We start from the raw sequence: 18,853 nt of genomic DNA on the forward strand, positions 1-18,853 counted from the left end.
TAAGAAGATCAGTCGACATACCGGAGTCGGCGAAGAGCAGCTGCAGGTCGGTGAGTGTGAACCGGTACCGGTCGTACACAGCCTCCTCCAGCTCCGCGCGCGTCATCTCGGCCAGAGCTCCCACCTCCAGCTGGGGCTGCAGCTCGGAGCTGACCACCAGCCGGCCCAGGTCCACCACCAGCAGGTTACCGCCGCTGGAACCGGCAGGAAACCAGGGTTCAGACCGGGAACCATGGTACAGTACACCACCAGCAGGTTACCGCCGCTGGAACCGGCAGGGAAACCTGGCTTCAGACAAAGAGCCATAACAGTGGGAACCATGGCAGGTCTATCACCAGCAGGTTACCGCCGCTGGAACCGGGAGGGAACCAGGGTACAGTCAGGGAACCAAGGCTGGCCCACCACCAGCAGGTTATCGCCGCTGGAACCGGGAGGGGACCATAGTTCAGATAGGGAACCACGATACCATCAGGGGATCACGGCAGATCAACCACCAGCAGATTACCGCCGCTGGAACCAGCAGACAACTAGGGGTTAGACAGGGGGCCATGTCAGGTCCGCCAGCAGCAGAATTCCGCTGACAACCATGGCACAAGCATGGTACTGTTAAAAATCATACTCATGCAATGCTATGGCCGCCAAGAAACAATGTAGTAAAATGCATGGAGCTGTCAGGGAAGCGGAAGGTCTCTTAGCAGAGGTTATGTCCGCTACTTTGGTTCTCAAACCAAAGTTTTATTCGGCAGGATTTAGGCTCGCAACTCACTGTAATTCGCTTTTATTATCCCAGACGTTAACGGCGAAATTACAGTGGAAAAGGCCGGCATTCATACTCCCCTTTCCACTGGAGACATACGACTGACCTGCATTGTCGTGCCGTGACCCCACCTCTGTATGGTGCCCGTCTCACCTCTGTAGTGTGCCCGTCTCGGGTATGACCAGGTACGGGCTGGCCAGGTCCAGACTGAGCTGCAGGGTGCGTCTCCGGGAGATGGCCTCCTGCAGGGCGATCCGTCCGGCCTCCGTCAGCCGGCTGAGCTGACCGCGGGCCAGCTGAGCAGCAGCGCTGAGCGTCAGCTGCGGCGTCTGCAGGAAACTCAGCACCTCCGAGACCGCGTGCTGGGGGAGAGAGACGGCGAGGGGTGGGTTAGAGGGGAGGACGACGGCGGAGGAGGAGGCGTCAGGTCGAGTCGGAGCAAGTGAAACTAAGACAACGCAGAAGCATGTACGAGATCATACAAGCTGACACTGAATGTAGTAAAGAAAGTAACCTTACTCTACTCATGAAAATGATGTCTGTTCATAACCCATTTAGCGGTTAGCATACCGCATTCGAAGATAGCAATATTCGTCACTTTGCACGCCGACCCATAACTATCATTATTTGTCCTCAGACATCGTTTCGTATGTACCTCGGAGTAGACTACTTCGACCGGTGAGACGGACACGGAGAGACCGAAATCGGCCGCCGGAGGGTTCACCTCAAAGTCCAGAGAGAACACAGGCCGGTGGTCGCTCTCTGAAATAAACAAACACACAGTGCAGGTAACGGTCAAAGTGGTACAGTGTGCAGCTATTGCGATAGGGCGAGATGGTTCGTGCAGCTGTTGCTACTTGCTAGAGCAGTTAACGGACGACGTGAAAGGAACGCAAGTTTCCTGGGATCCTGGGACGTGCACATAAACAAACCATAGCGAAGGCTACAATTTATGTCGAAACATCGTCTGCCGGTTATAATCTCTTGTATGCCGGTATCCGTGTCCATGAAAACAACAAGGTTGCTCATTTCAGGCTAGCTAATGCTCGCTCACTCTCCCTCATCTCTTCCGTACCGTGTATATCGGCCGGTGAGACGATGGGCACCAGGTCCCTCTCCAGACTGGTGCCCTCCACCAGGAGGCTGTGCGCGCTGGCAGAGAGGCGCACGGAGCGGGCGGCCGGCCTCGTCTCCACACTGCTCACCAGTTGGCTCACAGTGGCCACCAGCAGCTCACTGCTGTGAGCCAGTAGCGAGGCGGACAGCGTGGATAGCGTGACGTTCAGCTTGTGCTCTGAGGGAGAGAAGGGAGGGAGAAGGGAGAAGGTGTTTTAATTGAAGGTCGTACTGGAATATGTTAACAGGACTGGCAAGCGCATCTGAATTGGTGCGATGACGGCTATTTACATTACGATGCCTTCCATATTGGTAAGAAGCCTGTCTCTGGCCTTCGGTTAATGCAGTATGCCGCACGGTAAATCAGATTCTTTATACACCACAATGTAATCAACGCATATGCCAGTTGATGGACATCTATAACCTTGTTCCTCAGCACTGTCCTTCTCCCCCCCCCCCCCCCCTCCCATCTCCCCTCATATACTGACTGATGTAGTTTGTGGGCAGATCAGTGACATCCTCCTCCTGGCCGCTGTCCGCCATGCCGATACTCTCGTACAGTTGCTGTTTCTCCTCGTCAGTCAGCTGGCTCCAGACGGTCCAGCCTCTCACGGAGGCCGGGTGCACGAGAGGCTCGTCTGCGTCCGTGTCTCCAGCGCCGGCGCCACCCGTTAGCCAGCCCCACCAGGTGCCCGTCTCCTCCAGTGGGGGCGTCTCGGCGGCCGCCGTCTCACGCCGTGCCAGCTGAGGGGTGTTAGAGGTGGGGTCAGAGGTCAGAGGTTAGGGGAGTTGGAAGTGATAGGTAGAGAGTCTCGAGAACTAACAAGACAGGTGACTGAAGGATAAACGGATGTCTATGTGTGATCGGTAAGGGCATATGAAGGAGCATTACGGAGGTTTAGTCGTAAAGCTGCTGCATGATGTGGAAAAATCGCTAGAAAATCCCTGTAGTAACTACAGAACCAGTTACAGGTAAGCACATGAAAAGTGTCTACTCGGCGTTGTCTCGGCAGACGCCAGTTGCTGTCACCCAACATGCACCGTCACTGCAGCAGGTGTGATATATCGGTCACAGGTGCCGGCAGAGACGCGTCGTCTGCTGCCGTGTCATCCGCTCAGCACATGACCGGAGCGGCACACGCTACTAAGAGCCGCCCAAGGCCGTATAAGGGCCGCCACACACGGGTGTTTTTCGTACGGAACGCTGAGTTGCGTTGCGGCTCGCTGCGGCACATCGCGATGCGATGCGGCACACACGATATGGCTCTGTGGGAGAGAATGCGGCAAGGTGCGAACCGAACACCGCGCGCCTGACGCAAACGGATGGACGGCAGCGCACCGCAACGCATCAAAAACGCACTCGTGCGGGGCGGGCCTACCACTCCCGGTAGGCACTGACAACTTTTCGGCGGACAGTGGATAAGGTGTCAACGGTAGCCATAAATAGTCAGAGTAATTACACTGCACTGGTGTAAACACAGTTAAAGGCCAGGTACAATTACCTATCACAGATCACATAATACTGTGGCGTATCAGTGAAAGAAACAAAAACGGTTACCATGCAAAGCCTACAATGGCGCTAAAATAAGCAATCCCTACCTTAGGCGGGTCGATTTACGGTAACGATAAAACCAATATTTCATTTCCGTCTTGTGTATGTATAAAGGGACCTACAAAAGGTAGCCACTGAACAGAACCTCTGTCCTATAATCCCGTAGCCGTCTCACAAGCTTCTCACCTCAATTTTGGCCTCCTCCCTGGCCAGCAGGATACCGGTGGCGTCCAGGCCGTCCTCCATCTCCTTCAACTTGTTCAGCAGCTCCACCTTCTGGTCGGGGTCCTCCAGGAACGTCAGATACTCGGCTCGGTACTCGCGGTACCGGCGCCTGAAGTACACGGGTACACCACGTCAAACACTCTCTACACACCACAAAGACTGGCAGTTATTTTTGACGAGTGCAGGAAATGATGAATGACGTTGCTAGAGTTGAGTTTCAGAGTGAATTTTCGTCCAACGTTTTCATATTTGATGCGCTGACTTCCGTTGGATATACATTCCCAGAACGCGTAAATCATTCGCATGATATCCGTTGCCCGGCATGGCGACGTCCGTTTCCCACTAAATGCATACGTGCCATGAAATGCTACTGCCCTGTAATACGTGCTTTACATGCGTTTGTGGTCGATGTGACGAGCTGGATCAATGCTTTGCTAATGCACTTCACAAGTTTCAACGGCAAAAATTTGTGGTTAGACATCCAGCATGTAAAGGTTGGTGTCACCTGTCTGCTTAATGCGACGTCGCCTGTGATAAACGGGACATTACCTGTGCTCCTTGATACGTTCCCAGGAGTACGGACGAATGGTCTTCTCCACGATACACGTATATGCGTATTTCCACCATTTAGCAGCATTGCCGTGAGGCTCCACAGTGGGCCGGTATTTGCGGTATTGACTGAAAAGAGATAAAGAATAGAATAAAGGATGAACGATTCAGTGCGTTTCTACTAATTGAATAGAGTCCGAATAAAGCGGACAAGTTCGTGCAAAGCCCAGGCCATATCTATTGATAATTTATATCCAGTATCTATAGCCAGAGGATGTGAACGGAAACGGTATTGTTCACTCTTTCGGTACAATAATACCTGTTACCTTCTCATCATCATCTTATTACGCACTCCAAGAAAATCCGGCCCCCTCCCCCATAAGCTAATAGCATCCCATCGCATTCAATCTACGTAATCTAATTACGGTCCAATATGCGCCGTAAGCCCGCAGTCCGCACGGCCACTGACCTGTTGACCTTCATGCGACTGAAGCTGTCTGCCGCGTGCACCAGGCTCAGGTACTGCTGACGGGACAGCTGCACGCTCGTGTCCTGCAGCACCAGATCGGCCAGCAGGTGCGGCACTGTCCGCTCCGGCGACAGGTTCAGGATCACCTTCAGCTTGGCAGACAGCGGCTTCACCACTGCGGGAGCAGACATCAGTTAAACATCGCATGAGACAGCGGCTTCACCACTGCGGGATGCAGACATGATATAGTCATACATAAACCTAGACCTGGCAGACAGCGGCTTCACCACTGCAAGCATGAACATGGCGCCCAGTTACTAACTAAATCTTGGCAAACAGCAGCTTCACCACTGCAAGCATGGACGGTTTTCAATCGATGTAAGCATCAGCAGCTTTCGGATATTGTCGAAAACCAAGTCTGAATCATTATGAAGCAGATATTCGGGTTCCGTTGTTCAAATATTACCGCCATATAACACAGAGACGAAAGGAAGAGAAAGAATCTCACAAAATATTATATTCGTAAAGCGAATCACTTATTTCAACTGGCATAATCTTTTGAGAACTTCTTGAGTGACACATAAAGAAGTCCGGCCCACATCCATTTCACGGTTGTTGGGCTTCCGTTGACTTTGTAATGTCGGAAGGGCACGAAACGCTCGGCCTTTCCCACATGATCTCCGGAAGGCTAAAGGAAGCCAAACCGAGTGACGCGTTAGATGCAATTTCACCCGAGTTGATGAAGACTATAATATGCTGTCCAACAAAGGGAAGTTAGCCTGTACTGACCTTACCTTTATGCCTGACCGAACAAGCAGCTATTAGACAACCATCAATGATTCACTGTAAAAAAACGCATGAATCATGTGCAGCTGCGTGGCCCTGTACAGCCCACGCAATTCACGATATCGTGTCTTTATTTGTAGTACCGAATGCTTAACAACTGAAATCAGTCGTGTGGGTGTCAGCCCATCTAACCTGCGAGGCCCATACTCACTCCCAAACGCCCATACCCCTGAGGCCCACCTCCCCTCCTTCCCTCTCCCCACTCACAGAACTCGAGTCGCTCCTCGCTCACAGCCATGGTGTTTAGCGTGTCGGCCATCAGCGCCCTCCATCCCTCCTGGGCTTCATCAGTGTCCAGCCGGCCACGCTCGCAGTAAGGGTTCCAGTAGACCGACATGGACTCCAGTCGCACCAGTTTGTAGACGCTGCTCGCGTCGGCACCGACCGTGGCTGGCTTCCATTTGCTGACGACGGACGGAGGAGGGGAGTTAGGGGAGAGTGCTCCGAGCACGCGAGGTGACTTAGAGGTCATGGGGTTAGTGATGGCATGGGATGAGAGTTGATGGATTTGCGGTTGGACATTACGAGGAATCCCCATTACCCAGAGTCACGTATTTACCCGATACAGTGCACAGCAAATGGCTGCTGTAATTTTGTTAAGCACTGGGAAAGATACCGTCCATTAAACGTGCTTATCGCTTGAAAATGTCACAATGCATTCTACAATCATGCATCTCGCCGAATCCAGACGCGACAATGTGCATTAGGGCACGACAGGTTGAAACTCTTTCGATACAGAATGCCAACACCTACCTGTTGGTGGTCTCTGCCGAGATGCTCTGAATGCAGAGTCCGGCCGCCAGCGGACACTCGGGCGTGGATATCGTGTCCTCGTACCGCACATGGATGCGGTTTACGAACACCTGCACGTTCTTCAGAATGGTAGCCACCAGACGCTCGAAGAAACCGGCCGGTTCGTCGCTGGCTGCGGAACAAAAACACGGATAGATATAGCTAGGTCAGGGACAAGCGACAAGAGATAAATTAGAGAAGAAAAAAACATCTCACAAGGGTTACAGATACCTATGCATTACCTAACTAGTCGAAACTTCACGCTTGTAAGGAGTAAGGACTCATGCAGCGATACACAATGTCAGTTCTGGAAAGTTGTGTAAAATCTGTCCAAACAGAGATGGGAGGATGTAAACATTGAGTCTAACGACATCAACGATCCGGGTAACGAGATAGCAGTGGCATTCCTGCCAGGAGACGGCGCATAAAAGTTGGGCGGGATGTTTGGAACAGATGGGATGTCGGTACAAGAGGAAGTATATTTTGTCAACAAAATATACTTCTACGTATATGCATAGGTATTTATCGCCTTGTACGTAAAGAAAGGCATACCGCTGTTCTAAGGCAAACAGCCAATTACATATTGCGACATGGGCTTACACGAGAGCCTCAATGTTAATCCGGCTGGTATCCACAGATCAAAGAGTTGAAAAGCTGACCTCATGATTGGAAAGCCGCAGAACAGTTGCAACCTTTATTGGTCATTAATGGCTTCTAATAAAACGACACAGGGCAATGGAATTTTCCCAGCAATATCGTCACAGTCCGTCAGCATTACGATAACGTTGCACGCCAATGCTGGTTCATCAATAATTCATTTCTACTGCTAGTTATTGGCAGTTTTCTGAACCATTGCCGGTAACTACCACAGCAGCAGCTGTTGACGACAGACATCACTCTAGCTCAGCGTAATAACCGGGAAACCCCATCCAAACCAATAACCACCATCCATGGCGATAGCTACTGAGCCCAATACAGAGCCGTCATAAAGTTTGCTCGATCTTACCCAGCCTGTCGGAGTCGCCAGTGGTTTCTGAACACAGCCTCTGGTATTGACCGGGAGCGAGAGGCTGCCGCCCTCCTACCGCGAACCCAGTCAATGCGAGTCTCGTCTCAAGTCGAGCAGTCGAGTCTATAGTTGAGTATTTGGCGGTCAGGTCAGGGTCGATTGATTTCCGGTCCGCAATCGGGAGCGATTCCACACTCAACCGGTTACGATACATCGGGGACTGTCGCGCCGGTCGGCGGACGGACGATTACATAATGTGATATTATTCCATCATACATAGCACATGAGTTCACCAGCCTCAAACACGATACGGAGCTCTCACGTATCCCTCCAGCGTTTGACCGCTTTGGAAGTCCCTCTGACCTGGTATGGCGTCATCCCGCTCCAGGCGGGACACGGCGGTACGTTTGGCGGCCCGCGCCAGCCGCTGCTCCAGCTCTGGGTCGTACGGGCGGGAGGCCACGGGAGCGGCCAGGACCAGTACGTCAGAGACAGTGACGACCAGAGGACTGCTCCAGAGACTGGTCCAGGGGACGGCGAGGGAGATCCGGCCGACCGTGCCGCGGGTCACCGCTACCGGCAGCTCCAGACCCGCCTGAAAACGAGACGCTCACGGTCAAGGCAGGGATCATATCACAGTCCGCCTTCGGTTAATTGCCATCAATGTAACGATAAATTCACCTTTCATCTGAAAGTTCGATGCATTTCGTCGGCGCTATACGCAACTGCTAGTACAGTGCAAACAACATCTAGTGTTAAAATTCACATTACTGTACGCGAGCCCAGCTCAGCTATTTCGAAACCACAGGCCCATCTGCAACCAATCTTCAGACCATATGCCCAAGTGTCCAGAGCTCTGAACACGTGCTACCGACGAGAAAATAAGCTCTGAACGACCAGATGTTGTTGCTATATCTCAAAACCCGAGCGAGTTTATTGCAGGCCTAAGTCTGTCAAAAACCCGCCGCCTGGCAGCTTTAGGCTCCGCAGACACCTCGACGGGTGGGTAGTAGAGCTTAGTGTGAGAACAGGAAAACTCACCAGCGCCTCCGGTTTGAGCGTGAGATCGGTGAGTTCCACGTGGCCGCTCCATACGCTGATGTTGAGACTGTCTGTGTCCAGGTTCTCGATGTACCGGCTCAGGTACTTGTTGAGAATGTACGAGACTACGCCCTCGAACATGGCTTCAGTGTTGTGGTGGGGTTACACTTGGTAGAACAGGTGGCGGGCGGTGGATCGGGTCCGGCCGGCTGTTTCCTCAGACAGAGTCAGGTAACCTGCACCACCGCCTGACTTCGGCACCCATCGCGAGCCTGAAACCAAAGATTCGGTGTTTAAAGTGTTTAATAAGACCAGTAGGTATAGGAGCTGAGCGGTATCGATAAACAAGGCACTACACTATAGGGCTAATAAGCCCACAACTCACAAGGAGCGGACACTTTTTATTCATTCGTATCAGCCGATAAAACGGTGCCAAGTCAGTACAAATAGATTCGTATAAAGCTCACGCGGTAACGGAGGAACAAAGACAGATTCAGTGACACAAGAATGCAGATGAAATCAGACAAACAAAGAGGAGACACGTGTCGGGGAGGGGAGGGGAGGGAACGGCGCTAGGCTATTCAACAGGTGCCAGAGCGCATGGTTCTCGGATGAGCGCAGACGATAAACAGAGAACGGGTGCATGTGCCAAACCCAGTGATGAGCTAAGGCCACCTACCTACATGGCTGATCACAACACGCTAGTTGAAATCGACTGGGACAATACACACTTCACAAAAGACTTCAAAACCTTCCTTGAGTCGAATGCTGAATCCAAAAAACGGACGGACTGGCACGCTTGAGCTATGGGCGTAGTCCGACCTTGATATTGTGCAGCGTTTCTGTTTGACCTTTGTCGTAGACGATCACGTGGATGAACTCCACTCTTGCTTTTTGCTCAGTCAAGTTTCCTAAGCCCAGCACGTTATTTCCAAACAGGACAGAACAAACCAAAACGTTATACTTCACATCAACACTTCGTCATTATCAATCATTCACGATTTCCACAACACATTTTCACTAGACACATCCGGCACGGATCCACCCACGTAAACTCGGACACAAACACTGCGTACGCGCGGAACAACGCTGGCCTCCCAGCAGGACCGGTTTGGGCGGCACTCATCCACCAATAGCGAGCCGGCAGCCAAGGACATCCCGGGAGCCCGCCCCCTCTCTCCTCCCCACCACTCCGCGCCCCCACCGCCGCCGGCGGACCGTCCTGCGGTGACGATACGACACGACCGGGAAATTTGATTCTGCGAGCTCCTGCAGGACGGATCGGAAATTTGAGAGATATGTTTTCGGGCTTCTGAGCAGACTGAGGCACCGTGGAAGGATACGAATGATAAGTAGGTATAGCGAAGCAGACGACTATTGTGGGAAGTTGTAAAACGGCGATTTGCCTTCGCTCAGAGGTCAGTTACCAAACGAACAAAAAGGGCAATATTATTTTGCATTTTGTTTGTAGTTAGAGTCACTGCATAAATACGCATTTACAGCTTCATGTGGTTTCACCTAGATTTACAAAACAAAATAAGCAATACCTAATAGTAATGGTGGTGTATTCCTTCATTTTACAAAATTGAACTGAAAGCTGCATTCCGTCCGGCAGGGCCTGGCAGCGGTAGCGCCAGCAGCCGGCAGCGAGCCACCATTTCGACAGACGACTGACCATTACGTTGTCTTGCCTTCTCCAGTTTTTGTGTTATTTATTTGGGCCCTGTTCACCGTCACACTAGCCGGCCTATAGCAGTGCGTTGGCCGTGGTGTGGCGCTGAGTTGTCAAACCCTCGGCAATGACTGATTGTCGCGGATTGACGGCGTCGACATGGGTTGACGTTCAGTACAGCCAACACCTGTAGGGTGGCGAGTGGTGCCGGGTCAAAGTCGAAGTAGGTACCGGTGGAGTATGCACGGGCAAAGGCGATGGTAGACGGGACTGCGAGATTGAGACAGCGGGGACGGGACTGGGAACGAGGTGGAGGACGGAATGGAAAGGAGCCGAAACGTAGGAGGGCGACTTAGACGGGGCATGGAAAGGGAACTAGACGGGACTGGAAGACGGAGCGGGGACGGGGTGCAGGGCCGCAACGACCAATGGGAGACGAGATGGCACTGAGAGAGACGAGAGACGGGAAGGAATAAGAGGGAGTGCACTTGCAGTGAATCCTAAACGGCCTAAACGGGAGATTTACGCGGGATGGAACTTAGAATAGAATGAAGATGGTATAGGGCCCGAGACTAAACTAGGACGACGGACGGTTGCAGCTTGCAGCATCGCACGGCCGCATTGCCGCAATAATAGATCATTGTGGTCTGTTATTGCTTATAGCAGCTCCGGTAAGTGAAACAAAAGCCAAACGTTGACAGTTAACACTATACCTACCGGTAGGTTACGTTTCACCGCACATTTCTCAAGTACACACGCCGACCACAACTCACAGCATAACATACATAGGGGAGAGTGGGGTAAGATGCCCAGGGTGGGAAAGACGCCCCACCCCCTCTTGCGGCGAAACAAAGAATCGAACCTGGAAATTAATGTTCTTAAAGTAAAGCGGAAGCCTGCCTTGTTAACTGCACCAAAATTTGCGAAGCTCAGTTGGGCAACGGCTGGCTGGTGATTGCATGTTTTTTATTTGCTGCTTTCAAAAAATATTTTGGTGTCAAAACATTGTAAATATCAAAGAAGGTAGATAATTTTTGCGTCCCTTGCTATAGTCGTGATACATTAACATGCGTGTACTGTGTCCCAAACAGTTTGTTTCAGGGTGTAGTTATACCTATGGCTAACAAATTGTACTGATTTAATCTTACTTCGGTACCTTGGGGTAAGATGCCCCCTGTCCTGATGGGGAAAGACGCCCCCCTAAATCCGTAGGCTGTCCTTCAAGCAGCCCGTCAAATCATTTATTACATACTTGTGATGAGAGACAAAAGCCGATCTGGGACTATTGAGAGCCCAGTACGGTCGGGTGCTCCCCATGCCGGTCTCTCGGCCCACACAGCGACTTTTTGGGCGGCATCTGACTCTGAGAGCCCTCACGACGGCCTCTGTGGGCCCCATTATTGGCTCCAGGGCCCCTCACGACATCCTTTGAGGGTTCCCACGTTGGCTCCACGGGCCGCGCTGGCATCTGAGGTCCCCACGATGGGCTCAAGGGCCCTCAAGCATCATGAAGACCTATAAGGGCCCCACAGTGGTCTCCGAACGCCACCACGGAGGCTTGTTTGGCCGCGCTGGACTATGATGGCCCTAACGATGACCTCCGAAGCCCCTTACGACTACTTTTGAGGGCCCTTACGATGACGTTTGGTGTCTACTGCAGGCTCAAAGAGACTACTGATTCGTTCAGGCGATTCACGTGCCCATTTATGTCACTTATAGTGCAGGGGGCATCTTCCCCAACGCCAGGAGGCGTCTTTCCCACCTTGTGGGGTAAGATGCCCCCTTTCACTTCTTCAGGAAAATGCTTAATAGCAAAAAAGTTATCATATTTCAGGCACGAAAGTGTGATATTTTTGAAAAAAATGATGTCGGCTTCCGTTGAAACTCCAAGTTTTTGCTTTCGGATCGTCATTTTCAAATAATATATGACATAGTAAAACCCTGGGCATCTTTCCCCACTCTCCCCTATACAGGGTTGGGCAGATAAATTGGGACAAATTTCAACTTCCTCTAAAACGACTATTTTTTGAGTGATTAGGATAATTTTTGACCATAAATATAGGCTAATGAATACTTTCCATGTTATGCAGGTTGCGTTGTACTTTTGAGTCGGCTGGTCACAGAACCTGCAGCGGGTCTGAGCCGAACACGAACTGCAGGGGGGGGGGGTTGAAAACAACCCCTCCTGAGATCTCGAAAACGGCGCAACGTAGCGACAAGCGGTAAACGGCGTTGGATAGGTTAAGATGAGATCGACAAGAAATACAAAGATCATTTTTGGGTCAGGTCAAAAGCGAGGTCACCAGAGGTCACCGAAGACAAAATGTTACGATTTTCACAACAGGAATTTCGCGGTAGTTTTTCTTGAATAACTTGTCTTGCACACAAGACAGAGGATCGATTCGAACGCCATCGTTCTTAGCTCGTCAAGGCGCATCGAATGATATATAATATGACCTCGAAAGGTCAAGTTGAAAATTTGACCTCAGGTCAAGGTCATGACCTGACCGAAATAGGTCATGTTGCATATCATTCGATCCGCATTGACGAGAAAAACACGATAAACGTCGAACGGAGTCTCTATCTCTACTCAATCTCAAGTTATTGAAGAAAAACAGCTGGTGACCTCAGGTGACCTAAGATGACCTGGAGATCACCTTCCAAAGGTCATAAGTGATATGTTTCGGTGAAATCACCAACAGGGACCTGTAATACTATGATCCTGAGCGTATTGAAGTCATAGGATGGCATTCAGAGTAAGTTGAAATTTCTCCCATTGACTTATAATGGGCCGGTCGCAAAAATGACCTGACCTTAGGTCATCGATATAAAAATTCCGAGATATACAAGTTGTAGCTCGTGATGACTTTACTATTTCCTGTGGGTTTCAAGATCATATCTCAACAACTGTGGGCTTGGTGGGATTGCAAACTTCGAAATTTACGTTTCGAGGTAGGGTCACTTGACCTGACCTGGTGACCTGACCATAGGTCACCTGGGGTCAAAATTTTTACTCAAGGTGTGCAAAAGTTGTGAGAACAGGTATCCAAAATTTGGCGGCGCTACGCGCCGCCGTTTTCTCGCAATTTGCGAAAAACCACAGGGGGGTTGAAAACAACCCCCCCCTGCAGTGCGCGTGTTAAGCAAGTCACTATCAACTTAGTCCGCGCGCACATGCATGCCAATACTCTAATTATGCTCCATCAACTGGCTGAAAGTAGTGTGTATCGAACAGACGTACACGTTGGAGGAAGAGAAGATGTTGACTCATCCTTACATACTTATTGCATTGACACCGGCCGCTCCTCCGGTTTTCCAGGGGCGCTAAAAGGCAAAATTCAGTTAAATCAGAGGATCCTCGCGAAAACAGTGGCGCGAGCTTACAACGAAGGTAGCCGCGCCATGAGAAAGCGATATACCAGCACCTCAAACATGTACTCTTATGCATTGATGCATATCAACCTGTTAACATAGATGTTGAAGCAGCTGTGACGTTAAAAAGATTGTTTCCTCTTGAAGGGCTTGGAGAAGCGAGCAAGCGCGTGCAGGTCTTTTTCGACGAGGGTATCCCCATAACCGACCATATGAACAACCGCAAACACCATGAAACATCGCAACCAGCCCAGAAGACGTGATCTTAGTGCCAAAAAACATGCAGCAGACCTCGGTGATGGCATTCCACTCGGTGACTTCTGACAACCACGTGGGGCCCCCATTATTTTACGGAATCGGGAGGGGGTTCGCCATTACAGCGTACCTAACCATTATTCCGGCAGTTCGAATCAACAAGATGGAAAAAGGCAACATCCTGCATGGAGTGATGCTCTTCGAGGAGTCAGCTCCCCAGCATACAGTAAATTAAATACAAAATCTCCTATAACGGAGGATCCCGCAAACTGCACCCAAGGGAAAATGCCCCCTTCCTCATTAAACCTCAGCCCACACAAGTTCTGGTTGCTAGGGCGTTTTTGCGGGTGAGTCTGACGAACGTCCCCATGTGACTGTGGTGAGCCTCAGCAGTGCCAGTTGGCTACAATTACGAGCCATTTCAGACGGGAGATCTCGCCGCGCGTGCGGCCAGTCCAGGCACCGATAAGGACTGATGCAGGTGGACCACGGTGACCATACTTGGTGATAAATGTGTAAAATTTGTGTGACAATATGTGATCCATATTTGAAATGCCTACGTTTACAAATTTCTAAGCTACGGCGTTCTGAATGCAAATATGTATTTTGTCCCAATTTATCTGCCCAACCCTGTAGGTAACGTGATTCGCTTCTGTTATTGTGAAGGAAGTGCGCTGCGCCACCCTATAATAACCCAACATCAAACTATGGTATCGAACTATAATCACGATCGACACGAAGAGACCGTTTGGTTTAGCAGCTGGCATCTGTTGTATGCTAATGAGAATCTCCACGTAAAATAAATCGGCATATTGATCATTGACACACATTTTCAGATATGCGACAAAGACTCAAATGAATAACCGAGCAAAGACAATCAATTATTACAGGCTAACAACGTCCATCCACTCTTATCAATTGCAAGTTGCATCAGAGTTCATTTGAATTGCATATTAGAATATCACGCCAACAGTTTCGACTGTTGTCCTTCCCTCTTTACCTTCTATCCCCCCCCCCCCTGCTGCGCCCGACAATAGACGAAGATGTGTAAAGTCACAAGGAACGAAACAGCATCCCACTCGAAAACCTCTTTCGATCAATCTCAACAACCTTCAGAGGACGTTGTTACTCGATTTGAAATAAAATGAGTCAACTTCATGCAGGAGCTTAGGTTGCCCTAGCTAACCATCATATAGACACATGTGATGTTTGCTGTCCGTCTTTGAACGCTTTGTTTAGCTCTGTTATTCTGTATCAGGTCGCATCGTTCTCAATTCCACAGCCACGTGTTTTTCCTGGTAATCAATAGATGGCAGTAGCAGTAACGCCTGAATGTATGCTGTACCGCAAGGCCCTAACGCAAACTCAGTCCATAGATCATAGATGGCGCCAGTAACAAGCGCCTGAAGTTATGCTGTACCGCAATGCAGGTAGCTCGCTCGGCCGAAGCCGCGACTGAGTGGTTCTCTCTCGTTCAGTCGTGAGTGAGACGAATCAACAAAGTTTTTTCATCAACGCGATCGCAGTAACCGCAAACTCCTTTCATTGCCAGAGCTCTCTTTTCACTGTCACGACGGATGGGAAATGACCAAAACAACATTCTGTCTATCCATCAATGCCACCGTAGCACTAACCCACTCACACCTCACTGTGAGCTGGCCGCTTGCCATGGGTGCGCTGTGACCCCCATTAGGTATTTGGCCACAGTCCCGCACACCGGCTCAGATAGGGCCAAACTGAAACGGAGCCTCCTCTGTCGATAGGTCAACAACCGGCTGGTATTGTGTCGGGTTCATCGAGTAGAAAAGGCATGCATCTTCCGTCGAAGATCGATTCTGCTCAAAAGCAAGACGATTGTCAAAGCAAATCAAATGATAGGCGGATGGTGTGAATCAATCGTAATGCATGGGTAAAACACAAATTTAGGATATGCCAGACGAGCCCTTGCTAATGATCTTTTTTCAGTAGGTATACCAACTGGGGTAGCCATTTGGGGGCAGGTAGGTACTCATTTCAATGGTCCCAGAGTACACGCCCATAAAAAAAGAAATGCCCGTAATAAAGGTCCCTATCCCGGCCTCAGGCGACTGACCTGTTCCAGTTTTGATTCACCTCTGTTGCCGAACTCTGTCAATGGGCAAGCCCACGAGTCCAGGCGTCGCTCTCCTCACATCTTCATTTCACCGGCTCCTCACACCCAACACAAGCCCCGACGGCTGCTGTCCACACACCCTCCAAGATCCACAGTGCACACCACGCCCTCTCCCCTGTCCACAGTCGCGTCCACAGTCCGACCACCGGCGTCAGCTATCCGCGCGACCCTGCACCACCGGCCGTCCGACTGGTTCTCGGCCGTATGGTCGGCCAGCTTTGCCCGGTCAGCTGGCGGGCCCGATCGATACTAGCTTCACCGCCCGCCGCCGCCACCCCGCCGACGCCCGCCGCCGACGACGCCGACGACACGGGGCGGGGCGGGGCGGGGCGGTGGCGGGAGGTGTCACTCGACCCACCGGGGGTCTGAGAGGGTCCGCCGCTGCCGTCACAGCGGCCAATGGCCAAATGAAACGGAAAATGATGGTGAGTGAAGTGGATGTGGTTTGTGGAGTTGGAATTTGATCTTGGAAAGAGGGTTTGATCCGATACAGTGATGCGAATATTGTCTCGTTGTAAACGCGACGCGAATCATAACATAATGAAAGGCAGAATTTGACGAGTGTTTTTCGTGTGCCCAATAAATAGATTTTAAAAATAATTTCAAGTTGTTTATCAATATATTGCTGATGAAAATGTTACAAGTTTTCGGAAGGGGTAATAACGCTAGCATGCACATGACACAGACAACGGTGAACGGTTGCATTCACAGAGTACGACACGGTACTAACACAATACAAACAGCTCCAACAACGCCTGACTAACGTTTCCATCTCGGCGCCGTTTACAGAACACACCACTGAACCCTTTCATCTAAACCACCCCAACACACCGACATCCAACACTAACACCCTGCAGAGCCGTTACGCCACTCCAGCCACCCTAGTCACCAGGAGAGCGGCCGCCACTGCTGCCGCCAGCCGCCACCCGTCCGGGGGTGCGCCGGTCGCCGGCGCCGCCGTCCCCGTCTGCAGGTGCAGCATCAGCCTGTCGCCGGTGGGGATGAACACGGGCGACAGCTTGCTGATGTAGTCGGCGGCGGCGTGACGCAGCGAGCCGTGCAGCTGGCGGCTGCGGTTCGCCACCGAGGCCGTCAGCGGACCGCCGGGGGCCGTCAGACGCGCCGCGAACGAGGCGGTCACCACGGCCGAGTACACGGTGCTGTCATTGAGCGGCTCGTAGCGCGCCAGCAGACACTCGGCGCACACCACGGAGATGTTGAGCTGGGGCGGCCCGTCGTCCTCGGCCGGCCGGCTGACCACCTGTACCCCCGACACCTGCAGGAAGCCGGTGGAGCCGTTTAGCACGCGCCGGGTGCTGTTCTCCAGCAGTCCGCGCAGCTCGGCACCCGTCAGCCGCAGCACGTCCAGGCTGGAGTCGTTCCGCAGCGCGTTCCGCATGTCGATGCGGTAGACGGCGCCGCGCTCCAGACTGGAGGAGACGCGGTGGCTGTCGAGCAGCGCCACGGCGGCGACCGTCCACGCGCCGGGCGGCGGCGCGTCGACGGACTGCAGGGCCGCCTCCACCATGGCGTCGGCGACAAGACTACCCATGGAGCACTCGCTGTGCCGGCACCTGTGACTGCCGTCCAGCAGGAACGAGTTGAACCCGATCGACTGGCCGAGGATCAGACTGAGCGCGTGCGCGTGCTTTTCGACCAACCTCTGTGTGTCCGGGTCCTTCTCCCCGTGCATGTAGACCGGGTTGGACTCGGACTGCGTGTCCAGCGACACCTCCTGGTTGGTCGTCACCAGCTTCAGCTTGCCGGCGTACAGCATGTGGAAGTAGTTTCCGACCACCATCTGGTTGGTGACGGGCCGGCTGCCGTTGCCGGACTCCGAATGGTGGATGGTAAGCGGATAGTCGAAGTCCTTGTGCGCTCCGCTGGGCGGCGTGCCATTGTAGAACATGGCGAACGAGTTGCCAGAGATGATGAGGTTGATCTTGGGTACCTTCTCCAGGATCCGCTTATCCAGCGCGTGGTGAGAGTAGCCCAATGCGAGGATGATGGAGATATCCTCAGACATTGATTCCAGTTCACTTATCCCGGCGTTGAGAGCCTCCACTTCGTCAAGTATTGTAATTCCTTTGATGCTCTTTGATAAGCTCTCCTTGTTGATGTAGCTAATGATACCAATCTGGAGCTCTCCGTACATTTTGATCATTGTTTTATGGCACATTTTGGCCAGATATCTTCCATTTTCAGAAGATTTAGAGAACTCCAGGTTTGTGCACACGAACTTTTGGCCGACAATCTTCACATAATCGGCTAGCGCGTCAATGCCATCACTCAACTCAAAAGCTCCAAATGCCATGGCGTCAAACGGCAACGGCTTGACCAATTCGGTCACTGCCTCTCGACCTCCATCGACTTGAAGCAGTCTCCCAGGTATAAATCCACCGGCATCGACGACAAGCAGGTTAGACCTAGCTTCCTTTAGCTCCTCAACAAACTTGACGAAACGTGCCAGTCCCCCATGGCAATTGGTTTTCTGCTCACATCCACCGTGTAATGCACCGCTCTCTGCAAAGTGCAAATGTACATCGCTGGTATGCACAACGGTGACTCTAGTCGTGCTCTGGGAATCGCAAACATTTATAATACACTTGACCAGATACAAGAACAAGAACAGCTGAGCAGTCTTCACCATCACGATAGACTGTTTATGCCATATCTTGCACAAATATCGATTTATACAACTGGGTGGAGTTTCGAGTGGTAACGTCAATAATCCGACCCGACACAAAACGAAAGTCAAAGCTACAGAACAACCATTTGATCCCAGACAGAAAAAATCTCACGATCACATGGCATCACGATCGCAGCACGCGAAATCGGCGCATTGGCCGCTTTCAACCAGCTTTCAACGCTTTCAACAGTCGGCTTCTTCGAGCCTTGCTTTTAGGGCCTTCTTCAACCCAGCGACGTTCCTTCACAATGTCAAATATATTCCGTCAGCACGTTGGCTAACTCTAACTAGAACCTCTGGTTATGAGTAACGAAAAAGTGAATCCATCTTCCCGTCGTATACCGAGAAAGCAAAGTA

General features: G+C 51.5%; 2 protein-coding genes across 4 annotated transcripts in view; both read right to left on the bottom strand.

The window, feature by feature from the left end:
- LOC122392395 (vacuolar protein sorting-associated protein 13A-like) overlaps positions 1-15,989 on the bottom strand; it is a 57,925-nt gene extending 41,936 nt beyond the window's left edge. For 2 of the 3 annotated variants that reach the window (XM_043387210.1, XM_043387208.1), the window contains exons 1-13: positions 9,036-9,382; positions 8,357-8,628; positions 7,679-7,910; positions 6,268-6,439; positions 5,722-5,918; positions 4,669-4,843; positions 4,200-4,328; positions 3,612-3,759; positions 2,362-2,617; positions 1,833-2,051; positions 1,413-1,519; positions 911-1,119; positions 22-194 (exon numbers count right to left, since the gene is read on the bottom strand). In XM_043387210.1, coding sequence (XP_043243145.1) covers positions 22-194; positions 911-1,119; positions 1,413-1,519; positions 1,833-2,051; positions 2,362-2,617; positions 3,612-3,759; positions 4,200-4,328; positions 4,669-4,843; positions 5,722-5,918; positions 6,268-6,439; positions 7,679-7,910; positions 8,357-8,497 — 2,158 coding nt within the window. In that variant the 5' untranslated portion in view covers positions 8,498-8,628; positions 9,036-9,382. Of the gene's footprint in view, positions 1-21; positions 195-910; positions 1,120-1,412; positions 1,520-1,832; positions 2,052-2,361; positions 2,618-3,611; positions 3,760-4,199; positions 4,329-4,668; positions 4,844-5,721; positions 5,919-6,267; positions 6,440-7,678; positions 7,911-8,356; positions 8,629-9,035; positions 9,383-15,747 lie in introns of those variants that run through there. The other variant, XM_043387209.1, reaches the window with a different exon arrangement.
- A 680-nt stretch (positions 15,990-16,669) lies between these two features.
- LOC122392375 (5'-nucleotidase-like) lies at positions 16,670-17,833 on the bottom strand. Its single transcript, XM_043387173.1, has one exon. It carries the CDS (start codon positions 17,831-17,833, stop codon positions 16,670-16,672), a length of 1,164 nt encoding a protein of 387 aa, XP_043243108.1.
- Positions 17,834-18,853: the final 1,020 nt, after the last annotated feature.

The sequence above is a fragment of the Amphibalanus amphitrite genome, unplaced genomic scaffold, assembly GCF_019059575.1.
Source record: "Amphibalanus amphitrite isolate SeventyFive unplaced genomic scaffold, NRLGWU_Aamphi_draft 000484F_arrow, whole genome shotgun sequence".
Classification (NCBI taxonomy): Eukaryota; Metazoa; Arthropoda; class Thecostraca; order Balanomorpha; family Balanidae; genus Amphibalanus; species Amphibalanus amphitrite.